This window comes from Lichenostomus cassidix, chromosome 9 (assembly GCF_008360975.1).
Source record: "Lichenostomus cassidix isolate B80296 chromosome 9, HeHo_3.0, whole genome shotgun sequence".
Lineage (NCBI taxonomy): Eukaryota > Metazoa > Chordata > Aves > Passeriformes > Meliphagidae > Lichenostomus > Lichenostomus cassidix.
The window spans coordinates 8,729,396-8,741,489 of record NC_139490.1 but is presented as its reverse complement, the minus strand read 5'-3'; the positions used below and the strand labels follow the sequence as shown (position 1 = coordinate 8,741,489).

General features: G+C 61.3%; 1 protein-coding gene across 1 annotated transcript; it reads right to left on the bottom strand.

Moving 5' to 3' along the window:
• Positions 1-1,629: 1,629 nt before the first annotated feature.
• On the bottom strand, positions 1,630-11,871 carry SLC12A9 (solute carrier family 12 member 9). The gene is made up of 13 exons (XM_085069254.1): positions 11,612-11,871; positions 9,384-9,518; positions 9,074-9,211; positions 8,547-8,846; positions 8,237-8,344; positions 8,013-8,124; positions 7,760-7,917; positions 7,413-7,495; positions 6,956-7,080; positions 5,414-5,606; positions 5,075-5,249; positions 4,262-4,408; positions 1,630-3,813 (listed from the first exon to the last, which is right to left on the bottom strand). Exons 1-13 carry the CDS (start codon positions 11,790-11,792, stop codon positions 2,978-2,980), a joined length of 2,691 nt encoding a protein of 896 aa, XP_084925380.1. The 5' UTR covers positions 11,793-11,871; the 3' UTR covers positions 1,630-2,977.
• Positions 11,872-12,094: the final 223 nt, after the last annotated feature.

Here is a 12,094-nt window from a genome sequence, read left to right as displayed (position 1 = left end):
CCACAGCTGGGCACAGCCACCCATTACCCACAACCCTCACCCATGGACTCAACTCTCTCAAAACCCTCAGTCACCCCCAAAACCCCTCAGTTTTCCCCCAGTTCCAAGCCTGGCATTCCATTACCGCCATGCCCCCAGCCCAGAGCAAAGCACTCCCCCAGCAGCCCCCAGCCCCACTCCCCCTGCTGCCGCCGCGTCTCCCCTTCGCTATTGTCAGAGGGTTGCCTCTGCCTCTGTCTGCGAAATTAATTCGGAGGTGGAGAGGGAGAATTATGTAAAGTGTGGTTATTCTGGAGCGGCGGGGGAAGCGCGGCTGATGGCAAAGTGCCTTTTTGTGTGTTTAATATGCATTTTTTTCCAGCGGTGCATTTTCAGGCGGGTAATTTGCTGTCTTTTCAGACCCCGATCAGTATCATTTCTCCGGCAATGACAGCTTTTATTTGCACTGAAATGAATGCTGCAAAATTTCCAAGAAATAGCCGAGGCCCTGTTGGCTGCCCACCCCCGCAGGGCCGGGACATGGGCACCCACCCCCGCAGCCCCCTGCCCATGGTCCCGCTTGGCAGTGGTGCCCTGGGGTTCTGGGCAGATGAGTGTGCCAGTTTGCACACCCTGGCTCCCCCTTCCCGGACCCCTGTGTGCACACCAGCGAGTCACACCTGGGGTGGGTACATACACCCACACCAACATGTGTGCACATACAGACACCCTTTGTGCACTTGCACAGCTCCCAGCAGAGCACCCCCCTCCCGTGTGCACACGGACACACACTCTCTCCTAGTTTATGCATATCCCTGCTTGAACATGTGTACACACACACACACACACACACACACACACACACACGCACGCACGCACACACATGTCCCTCCTTGTGTGTTAGGGAGGCCCCCACAACACTTTATATTTCCCCCAGACTGTGGCATAGCACCTCTGACCTAGAGCACTCGGCTGGCAGGAGGGTTTGGCGGTCCCCAGTTCACCTCTCTGCCCCAGCACAGCCCAGCCCTCGGGGAAATCAAGGCACAGAGGGTGCAGGCACAGATGGGTGCTCTCCGCCCAGCCCATCCCCTCTGGGCACGGACAGCAATGGGTGGGAGTCTGGAGGAGATGCAGGGCTGTGAGTGTGTCTGTTTGTCTGCACCTCTGGATGTGGGAAAGAGGAAAAATGCTGTTTGTGTAGGTGTGTGCCGCGTGGGCGTTGCGTGCCAGCGCTGGTTTGCCGGAGCTGCGATGCTGCCTTTGCAGTGGCCGTGATGCTGCATGTACACACTTGGGGGGTGTGTGCGTGCCCATGTGAGCCCCCTGCCCATGTGAACCCCCTGCCCGTGCCATGGGGTGTGTGACAGTGTGTTTGCAGTGTGTGTGACAGTGTGTTTGCCATGGGCACACATGTCCATGTCTGTGTGTGGGCATCTCTGACTGGAACAGCATTTCTGGCAGATGTAGCCCGGGGTTGCACCCCCCTACAATGCTGTAGGGGGCTGCACGCTCCCAAGCCTGGCATCCCATCCACCCCCAGCCTTGGGACCCCAGCTACAGAGGTGCTGGTGCCTGGCACGGCCAAGGTTAACTCTGCTGGAGCCCCTGGGCACAGTGAGGGGAAGCTTTAATTTAATGAAGTGTGAGGCTTTTTATGGGCTTTTAATTACGTGGTGATAATTAACATTATAGGCCTCCGGGTCCCGCTGGTGCCCGGCTGCCCTGCGCCAGCTTCCGACTGTTTGTAAATAAATCCCGCAGGACATGTGGTGCCCACCCCAGGGCACCCAGCTCCTGCAGCAGGGAGCAAAGCCAGCCCCAGCCCCCTCCTCCCTTGCCAGGGCACAAGCCACCTCAAAATGTGGGTCTCCACCCTTTGTTCCCCCCAGCTGCACCCAACCACCTGGGTTTTTTAGCCCTCTGTCTGAACAGAGCTGGCAGCCAGCAGTGCCAACCTTGGTGAGAGCAGGCACAGGCAGCAGTGCCACACTTGTCACCCCCACTGGAGCCCAGCCTGGCCAGGACCAGCCCCCAGTGCTGGGGCTAATAGGAAGCAATCCATCAGGCAGCACTGGGCACGCTGCCCACCCGCCAGGCACCCAATGGATTTATCGTCCAGCACCCAGGCAATTTCCTGCCCTCCTCGAATCAATAAGGGAGGGCAGGGGGCAAGGCCAGCTTCCCTCTGCCGGTCATGATGGGTGTGGGGAAATAACAATGCCCTAGGAAACAGGTCAGGAGACCCAGGTGTGTGGGTAAGGACCCCACCACAAATAATTTCCCCATTTCCTGCCAGAACCTGGGGATCAGCACCCATGGAGGTGGGGGGACTACAGATTAAAGCATCTGGGTGTCCCCCATCCAACAGCACTGCGGGGTGCTGAGCAAGATCCAGGTGCCAGACCCTGCAGCAATCAGGGCAAGCACCCAGCTGCTTCCCCCACCCACCCAACCTCACACAGGGAGCCCAGGCCTCCGGGCTCCCCTCCCCCACCCCTTCCCATTTAATTTTTCCTAATGAAAGGCAGGAGGATGGCGGGGAGCTGGGGCACCAAGGTCGAGGCTGCCTTTAATCAATCCCTGCTGCTGGCTGGGTGCCCGGAGGAGCTGGCGGAGGAGAGGATGGGGGCTGCGGCAGGGGAGGAAGTACAGAGGGGGTTGCAGGGTGCAACTAAGGGGCTCCCAGCAGACAACTGAGGCACCCTGTGCTTGGTCCCCCTCAGGACCCTGCTATGCCCCACCCCAAAGAAAAGGCACTGTGAATGCACCGTGCTGCCCATCCGGCACCAGAGCTGTGCCCGGATCCTGCCAGGGCAGCTTTAATCCTCTGCAGGAGACATCCCCGAAAATCAAACCCTCTCCCTGCACCCACCTCCCACTGTGGGCTACCCTCTTTGCCCACCAGGGTGGGGACACCGGGGCCATCCTCAGGCTCAGGCTGCTAAAGGCACTGGGCAAAGGAGTGTGCAGGGAGCCAGGGGGACCCGGGGGTGACCTAGAGCTGGGTGCTGGTGACGGCACTCACCCCGTGCACCAGCACGGTGGGGCCCAGCCCGCGGGTGAGCAGCTCCAGCTGGTGCAGGTAGAGCGGGTAGAGGCTGGTGTCGGCCGGCGGCCGTGGCAGGTACAGGAAGCGCACAGCCGGCGCGGGGCTCTGCTCCAGGACCAGTTTGTTGGCGGCACACACATACTCATCTGACACTTGGGTGGTGTTGCTTGGGAAGTTCACCACCCCTTCCTCCTCTTCCTCTTCCTCCGCTGGCCCTCCTGGGGGTCCCCGGCAGGTTTGCCAGTGCAGGCGGGTGATGGCGTCCCAGGGCACTAGCTGGATCTGGGCCTGGATGCGCAAGTCCTTGAGGAGCTGGCGCAGCTTCTCCTCCTGGGCATGGGGCATGGTGCCTGCCTCCACGCAGAGGAAGAGGCGCAGGCGGGCCCGGCGCCAGGCCCGCGCCATGTTGAGGACACAGGCCATCTGCAGCAGGAACAGGCTGCAGGTGTCGGCGTAGCGGGCGCTGTCGGGCCGCAGCAGGTTGACGGGCCAGACGTGGATGGTGGGCGGGGGGCTGGCGGCCCGCCGCAGCTCCCAGGCCTTGTCCAGGCTCTCCAGCTGCCGGGCCAGCAGGACGTTGCGAAGCATCTTCAGGGCATCAGCCACAATGCCCACATACTCCCGGGCTGACAGCAGCTTGGGGCTGGTGGGCTCCCGGAGCGGGGGGAAGCTCAGGGGGACCTCCTCGCGGGTGCTGGTGAAGGCAGGGTGCCGGGCTAGACTATCCTGTGGTGCCTCGTCATCATAGAAGCCCAGCACCAGGGTGTTGGGGCGCATCCCACCTGCCAGAGAGACCACACCAGCCCAGCTGAGCAGAGGCAGAGGGCTCCACCAGCCCTCCTGGCACTGCAGGTGCCAACAAGGCACAGCTTGACCTTGGCATTGCTCACCCTGCTGATTCCAGACCCCTCAGGATCACACATCCAGATGTCTCCAAGACTGACTTGATTTTGGCATTGCCCACCCAATACTTGTCCAACTTGGCTTTGGGACTGCCCACACTGAGTGCTTCCAAACCCCTTGGCACATCTCATCCAGGTGTCTTTGAGCCCCTCAATGCTGCCAACAGTGATGCCTCCAAACCCCAACTTGGCTACAATACCACTCACCCCAGATGCCTCCAAGAGCAAATTTTGCTCTGGCATCATCCACCCAAATTCCTTGGCACTTCTCAGCCCACAGGGACAGCAGGATGGACCTTGACCCATGTCCAGCCCAGGAACCACTTACCAAGGCCAGAGGTGAAGAGGAGCTGCCGGACACCGTGCCGCACTGAGGGCGCAAGGGTGAGGCTGACGAAGGCCTTGACATTCAGTTTGTCCACCAAGCTCAGCCACGAGTCCTGCTGGGGCTGCAACGGGTCTGAGGGCAGCATGTCTGGGTAGGAAGCAAAACCACAATCAGCAGGACAGATATTCAATACTGGGGCTAACCCTGGTGTCCAGCCCCACTACAAAACCAGTGCCAACCCCTGTGCCCACCCCAGCACCCATGAGACGGAGTGGGGGATGCAGGTGCTTACAGAGAGAAATACAAAATTATACCTAAATGTATAGAAATATATCCAGGCAGCCCCATCCCCACTCCCCAATTTCAGGCCATTAGTCACCACAGCAACAGCAGGGAAGCGGGGAACAGAGCCTGTGCATCAGCCATGACGAGTGCCAGGGAGAGCACACGTGTGCAAACCAACATACACCAGGGTGCAAACACACCTGAGGCACCTAGACACACAGCAGCAGGCATGAGGTGAGGATGCACACAGGCACACTTTTACACGTATGTGCACAAGTGTCCATCCCTACACGTGCACATGGGTCTCCTGCACATGTCAGTGCTGGTGTGCACACATGGCATGTGCCAGACACAAGCCACTGACATCCCCCACACCAGCCAAGCCCAAGCTCCTGCACATGCACCCAAAATGCTGACATTCCCCAGCCAGCAGCTGGGCAGCAGTGTCAACCCAAGAATTTTGGGAGCCCCTTGGCACCACAGCAAGGTATAGAAGCCATGAGCACAGGAGGCAGTGCAGATCCTCACCCAAGTCCTGCAGCTCAACATGGCCCAGGACATAGAGGCCGCTCTTCTTGAGGTCATTGACAAAGTCAATGAGGCGGGAGCTGCCTCGTGGGTTCTGCACCATCAGCAGCATCTGTGGGCGCCAGAACTTGACATGGTCCTTCCGCACATCCAGCATCAGCAAGTACTTCCGCACCTGGAGGAGGGAGGGAGGAAAACAGGTGAGGAACCCTTCTTGTTTCAACAATCCACCCCCTGGGGATGCCAGTCCTAAGGACATGCTGCCCAGGACAGAGCTGAGCTGCCACAGGGACACCAGCTTTCCACTCCATGAGGGGACAGCAGGAGGACAGGGCTCACCTGATGAAAGATGAGGGCCTGGCTGATGTAGCCCCAGGTGCTGCTGGGTGAGAGGTAGTGGAGGGCAAGGAGGAGGATGAGGAGGAAGCCCAGGCTTGCCGAGGCTGACACGGGGCTGATGAGGAACATCATGACGCAGCAGCCTGCGATGCCCAGCAGGCACGTGTGCCAGGTGAAATACCGGAAAGTGGGCCTGGAGGAGTGAGGAGGGGACACTGCTCTTGTGTGATGCCCATGCTGGCTGCAGGGAGGGCACAGCAAGGGGAGCTGTGCCAAGGGGCCACACCAGCCACCCCCAGTGATTCCTCTGGGCCAGCCCAGAGTATGTAGGACCCCCCCCACCTGCCTGAAGGAGAAGTTATGGAGGGAAGATGGTAACTCCCAGGGTACTGGGCAGCCTGTTGCTGCCAGCCCCGGGCACACAGGGCAATGATGGCAATGGGGCTGGCACTGTCCTGGCACACCCAGATAGTGTTGGGCAGCGTGTGGCAGCACTAGCAGCCATGGTGCCTGCTCAGTCTGGCGCAGGGAGGCGGAGGCGGGGAGGCGAGAAGCTGTTATTTTCTCTAATTGCTGTTTTTCCTGAAAGGTAATTAAAATCCTTTTCCGCTGTGCTTGATGGAGACCTCAGTGAGGGGGGGGCACCAGATGTGGGGTGGGCGAGGGGCCTGTTGCTAACCACCCCTGCAGGCTACCCTCAGGCACTGATCCTGCCCCATCTGTGCCCAGTCAAGGGAGCAGCTGGGCAGGGTGGATGGGGGCCAAGTCGCAGCCTGGCACAGACACCACCTCTCCCTTGGGAATGGGGCTTTTGGGGGACTCCCGGGCAGTGCCACCCAGGCCTACTTGGGCAACACCTCTGCCCACCTGGCGGACTCTCCCTGCTGTGGAGTCACAGCATCCTGCACAAGGGCAGTGAGCATCACCCAGGAGGGAGACCAGGCTCCCCCGGCCACCCTGCCATGCCCCTCACACCCCAGATTTGGGCAGCCCTATCTGCCCAGCATCACACTAGAGTACCCACACCCTGCGCCCCAGGCTGGGGCTGCCTGCCATACATACTCCTTCTTCCTGGAAGATCTTTTTCTCCTCTTCCCACCCAGGATCCCCCTTCCTCCCTCCCCCTATTCCGTTAGTTTAATTAGCACTAATGGAAAGTGGGCTCCATCACTGCTTGGCAAACTGCCCGGGGGATGCCGGCCGGGCACAGGCTATAAATTACCTCTGGAAAGCCTAAGGGGAGGGGGTGGGTGGTACCCAGTGGTGCTGGATTTATCTGCACTCACTCAGCAAAGTGGTGCCAGCACACAAGAATCATGCCAAGCCAGTGCCATTTCAGGACCAGTCCATTTCTCCCTCCCCAAGGATGAGGGTGTCCCTGCCCCACGAATGCCCAGGAGAGGGATGTTCAGCATCTCTGCCCACCATCTCATCATTAATCCCAGGCATAGGGATGACAGGGGAATCACAGATAGAAGAATGGAGGGATGGGTGCCTGCCAAGCATCTCAGCTCAACCTCTCTCCCCTGTGCCAGTGGGTACCTGAAGTTGGGGGCTGAGGCCCATTCCAGTGCCAGGCAGGCCAGGTTGACAGTGGCATAAACCAGGAGGAAGAAGGTGGTCACGACACCTGCGATGGTGTTGAGTTTCCCAGAAAAGAGCACAACCTGCAGAGAGCACAGGGTGAATGCATACCCTGGGGTGGCACCTCTGGCATGTGCTCAAGCCATCCCTGTCCACTTCGGGTGTATCCCAAGGGTATGACAGGTAAGGGTACAGACAGGAATACCTGTCCCTTTTTATGATTTATCCTTAATTTATGGGATATCTCTCATCTCAGGGAGGGAAGGGCACAACTGCAACAGGACACCAGTGCAGGGGGCCTGAGGGAGGAATCCCCAGGGACAGCAGGACATGCCAGGCTCTACAACACCCAGCTCAGGTGCCAACCCCGCTTTGCCTAGCAAGGCCAGGAAAGGAGCATTGCTTACAAACTCACCTGCACCACCAGCCAGGAGAGGATCACCGCCATCACTGGGTTCCCACTGGCAGATGTCTTCTTGGCCAGCGCCAGTGCTCGGCCTGCAAGGCAGAGTGGGGAGGTTGGGCTGGAACACCCCAGCAGGCACCCACAGGTTCGGCCACCAGCCAGGAGTCCTGTCCTCACCCCGGGTGCTGGGGTGGGGGAAATTCCAGGGCATGCAGGTGACCCAGATGGGCACATACCAACCCACGAACCATCACCCTCTCACAAAGAAGGAAGTTCCTTGGCACCAGGGCAGGTCCCCAGCAGTGACAACCTGCTGAGTGGGCTCCAAAGAGTGCCAGTGCACTCTGGGCACTTACCAAAGAGATCATCCCGGGCCAGGGCATACAGAATGCGGGATGCCCCAATGAGGTTGCTCATGGCTGCAGAAAGGGTGGCAGCATAGATGCCCACAGTGACCAGTGGCGGGAAAATACTGATGTCACGCAAGAAGCCATAGTCTTTCTGCAGGAGGATCCTGAAGAGTGACACAGACACACTGGCATCTGTCTCAGCCCAGACCAGCATGCCCTGGCACCAGGCACACCCTGGCATGGGGACAGGTGGCTGTACCTGTTGCAGGTGGCACACATGAGGAAAGCGAGCAGGTTGTAGACGAGGTAGGTGAAAAGCACAGCAGAGATGGTGCCCCGTGGGATGGAGTAGCTTGGGCGCTTCAGGTCTCCTGTGGGCAGGAGCAGGCAGCACTAGTGCCCACAGGCACAGGACATCCCTGATATCCCCCAGCCTCAGCTCCTGTTCCCAGTGCCACCCTGCCAGGCACCTCCTATCCATACCTGACATGTTGGAGCCTGCCATAATGCCAGTGCAGCCATTGAACATCACTGCAAAGACGGAGCTGAAGCTCATCATCTGCCCGGTGGTGTAGTCCACATCGTAGCCACCTGCAGGACACACGGGCAGGGGCTGTGACAGGCTGTCCAGGGCAGCAAAGGCCCTCTCCTCGATGTCCCCATACATGAACCACAGGAGAAACCACCCCACAGCGCCTGCTTTGTGCCCACAAGCTGCCCCCATCCTCCAGCAAGCCCCATCTGATGTGGCGGTGCTAGTGGGCACAGCAGACAGGGGGAAGCCTCTCCTCACCGCCCAGGTTGTCTCGCAGGGTGTTGAGGGAGAAGCCGGTGAAGGAGCCATTATCAGTCTCAGAGCCATTTAAGTGGGGCAGGCGGATGGGCACCCTCAGGGGCCGTGTGGCGAAGAAGCTGATGAGGATGGTGCCCAGGACAGCCGCGACGATGAGGAAGATGAGGAAGGTGGCCTTGGCGTAGATGGAGGCACCCACGAGGCACACGAGGAGGCAGAGTGCCAGCAGCACTGTGCCGTAGAGCAGCTCGTACCAGTAGCTCTGGGGCAGGACATGGACACCTGAGCCTGCTTTTTGCCCTGGGCAGAGACAAGTCAGGATCAGCAGAGCTTGGAAGAGGCATCACTGGGAGCTGAGAGCTACCAGCGCTGTGTCAGACATGATGGGCACCAACTCACTGGCCAGAGGGCTGGGTGAGCCATGCTGGCTGTGCCGGGAATGGTGCTTGGTGTGCCTGCTATGGTACTAGGGCTGCTTGGGTAGAGGACACCTGCTGTCCCCTGCCACCACACAGAGGGGTACTCACCAGGTGGGATCCCAAAGCTGTCCACCACTGCCTCCACCAGCCCCAGCACGTAGAGGGCACTGCCACACACATTGGCCAGGAAAAACATGATCCCAATGCTGCCCCCGAACTCTGGGCCCAGGGCACGGCTGATCATATCTTGCTCAAGTCAAGGGAAGATGTCAGCAGTCCAAAACACCATCAGATGTCCCCACCCCTCTCTCCCAGGCCAAGGAGGTCTCAGCCTTAGCACAGCACTTCAAGACCACTGGGTAGTCACCCAACTTTGTCCCACATGTCGTGCCCCAGCAGTACCCAGAGCAAAGGATACAGTAGGCTCCTCCGGCATCCAGTGCCCCGTTGGTGGCAATGGCACACACAGACAGCACCGTCATACCAATGATGAAATATGCCACTGCGAACATGGCCAGGGCCTGGTACAACCCAGCATGACCCACCACGAACCCTGCCGGGGATGGGAGAGGTCAGTATGCCCATTAGCTGGACACGGACCACCCAGAACAAAGTCCCTGGGCATTGCCACCACACAGACCTCACCCCACTGAGGCACGCAGCCACTCCCACCCCTGTGCCCATAGCTCCCCCCAGGGCCTGCAAGCACCTTCCCTTCCAGGGTGGGGATGTTCCCACCTGCCGTTCACAGCAACACCCACCAGCGTCCCCCACATCAGGGTATCTCCATCCTCCTCCCGTGCCTGGCCCAGGCGTGCCCAAAAAACAGAGAAGGGACTCTGCTGCTGGGACTCCCATGCCCTGCTGCCATCCTTGTTAGTCAGTGTGGGGAGTCAGGAGCTCCCCGCAGGGATCCCGTTGCTGCCCTGCTTGCCTACAACACAACAGGAAGCAGAAGCAATCCGGGTGTCCCTGCTAGACAGGACACCACTCCCCAGTGGGTGTTTCCGGGGAGAGGGGGCCCAGAGCCCCCCCGGCCCTGCCAGGGGTGACGGGAGCAATCCCGGCTGGCAACACTGCGGGCAGGAAGGAGATGCCCGAGGCTATCTGTGGGCGATGCCCTATCTCAGCCACAAGCCAGGCCGCGGATGTGCCCGCGGGGGAGGCAAGGGGGGTGACCGGGGCACCGGCACCGCAAGGAGCCCTTGGGGCGCCAGGCTGGGTTTGGGGGCACCCGCTGTGGTCTCCAGAGAGCCGGAGGGTGCCCGAGTGCCAAACCCAAGTGTGAGGGCGGGTGTTGGTGGAAATAATGGGGTGCCTCAAAAGCACTGTGGGCGTAAGTAGGAGGGGCTGCTCACCCTGGAGATCTGGGGAGTGTGTGAGGTGTGGGGGAAGCGGGGAGCTGACGGGGAGAGCCTTGGCCACCCACAGTGGGAAAGTTCCTCTTCCTGGTAGCTTTCTTTCCCCTCCACCCCACACTTCCTCTACAACCCCGCAGCCCCCGGGGGTAACACAGTCCCGGGTGGGGTGGGCCAGGTCAGGCAGGGGGACCCCAGTGCCCGCTGTGAGGTTGAGGGGGTCAGAGCCTGTATGAGGACCCCAAGCAGGGGAGTGGGAAGGGGGTGAGTGATGGCGGGGAGCTCCGTGTCCGCAGCTTGGGGGGCACCCCAGGCAGAGGAAGGGTCTCAAGGCCCCTTCCATGGCCCAGCGGGGCCTCCCGGGCACGCAGCCAACACCCGCCCTGGGCTGTCCGTGGGCGGAAAGTGAAAGAGGAAAAGCTTTTCCCGTTCCCGGACCAGGGCAAACATTGCCCGCCCCTGCCTGCCCCGGGCCATGCTGGGGCACCTACCCCCTTCAGGGCCCCCAAAAGGCTGCCAGCTGCCCCAGGCCATGCCCATCCTGTCCCCCTACTTGTCCCAGGGGTCACAGGAACAGACTCATAACCCAAACTGGGGGCAGACTGGGAAACAATGTGTGCCCTTTGCACACACAGAGAGGGGCAGCTGAGTGTCTGCTGGGGGACACCAGGGTTCTGTCCCAGGGTTCTGCCCTTGGGACACTGGGTAGGATGTGGAAGAGAACTGGGGTGATGGAGCCTGGCACTGGAGGATGCCTGGGAAGCAGTGGGGTCCCAGCACTGGGGGACAGGTGGACATAAGGGCACTGGAATCCTGTTTAGAGAAGGCAGTGGAAAGACACAGGAGTCCTACCCAAGGGATACCAGGGTTTTAAACAAGGGTCCCTCACGGGGGTCCCTAAGGTCCTAACTGGGTTCCTGTCCTGCCGGTTCCTCTCCTTGGGTCCCGAGGCCCGAACCCCCAGCCCAGTGGGGTCAGGTGGGGACACACAGCACTGGGACCCCAGCCCAGGGGGGAACTGGGCAGGCAGGGGGAGGGCACGGGCACCCCAGACTGTGCACTGGGTAAGCACTGGAAGGGAGCCCTGGGACTGCAGCACAGAGGGAGGCTCAGGAGAGGGCACCGGGAGGGCACTGGCGATCCAGACTGGGGATCTCGGCGCTCCAGAGGCAGGAGCCCCAGGATTAGACGGGGGCCGGGCTGGGGGTACCAGGCAGGGCTGGTGACGCTCGGGGGGCCCCGGGCCGCGGTCGGGAGCGGGGGGCGCACCGGGGGCGGCGGCACTCACCGAGGCGGAGGAAGAGGACGACGCTGAACATGGAGAGCAGCGTGGGCACCACAACGCCCAGGAATGTGGGCAGCTTGCGGGGGGCGGCGGCGGCCCGGCCGCGCTCCCGGCCCCGCTCCTCCTCGGCCGAGCCGCCGCACAGGCGGTACGTGAGCAGCGCACTCCGCTCCGAGCTCGCCATGGCCCGGCCCGGCTCGGGCCCCGCCGGCCCCGAAAAGCGCCCGATCCCGGACCCGGTCCCAGCCCCGCCCGCCGACCCGGTCCCGACCCGCCAGGCCCCGCCCCACACATGGCCCCGCCCACACACAGGCACCGCCCACGGCCCTCCGGGCAGGCCACGCCTCCTGACCGCGCCCCTGATAGGCCCCGCCCCGATGGAGCCCACCATCGAGGCCCCGCCCCACGGCCCCCATTCCCCGCCCCTTTATTGGCCCCGCCCACAGCCCCCCGCCCTTGTCATGGCCCCTGTCCCAAAATGCTTCC

Coding starts and splice junctions, on each gene's coding strand:
- SLC12A9 (XM_085069254.1), bottom strand. CDS start 11,792: ATGGCGAGCTCGGAGCGGAGTGCGCTGCTCACGTACCGCCTGTGCGGC. Junction 9,212..9,383: donor GGATGCCGGAGGAGCCTACT/GTATCCTTTGCT, acceptor GACTTGAGCAAG/ATATGATCAGCCGTGCCCTG. Junction 8,345..8,546: donor CCTGCGAGACAACCTGGGCG/GTGAGGAGAGGC, acceptor TGTGTCCTGCAG/GTGGCTACGATGTGGACTAC.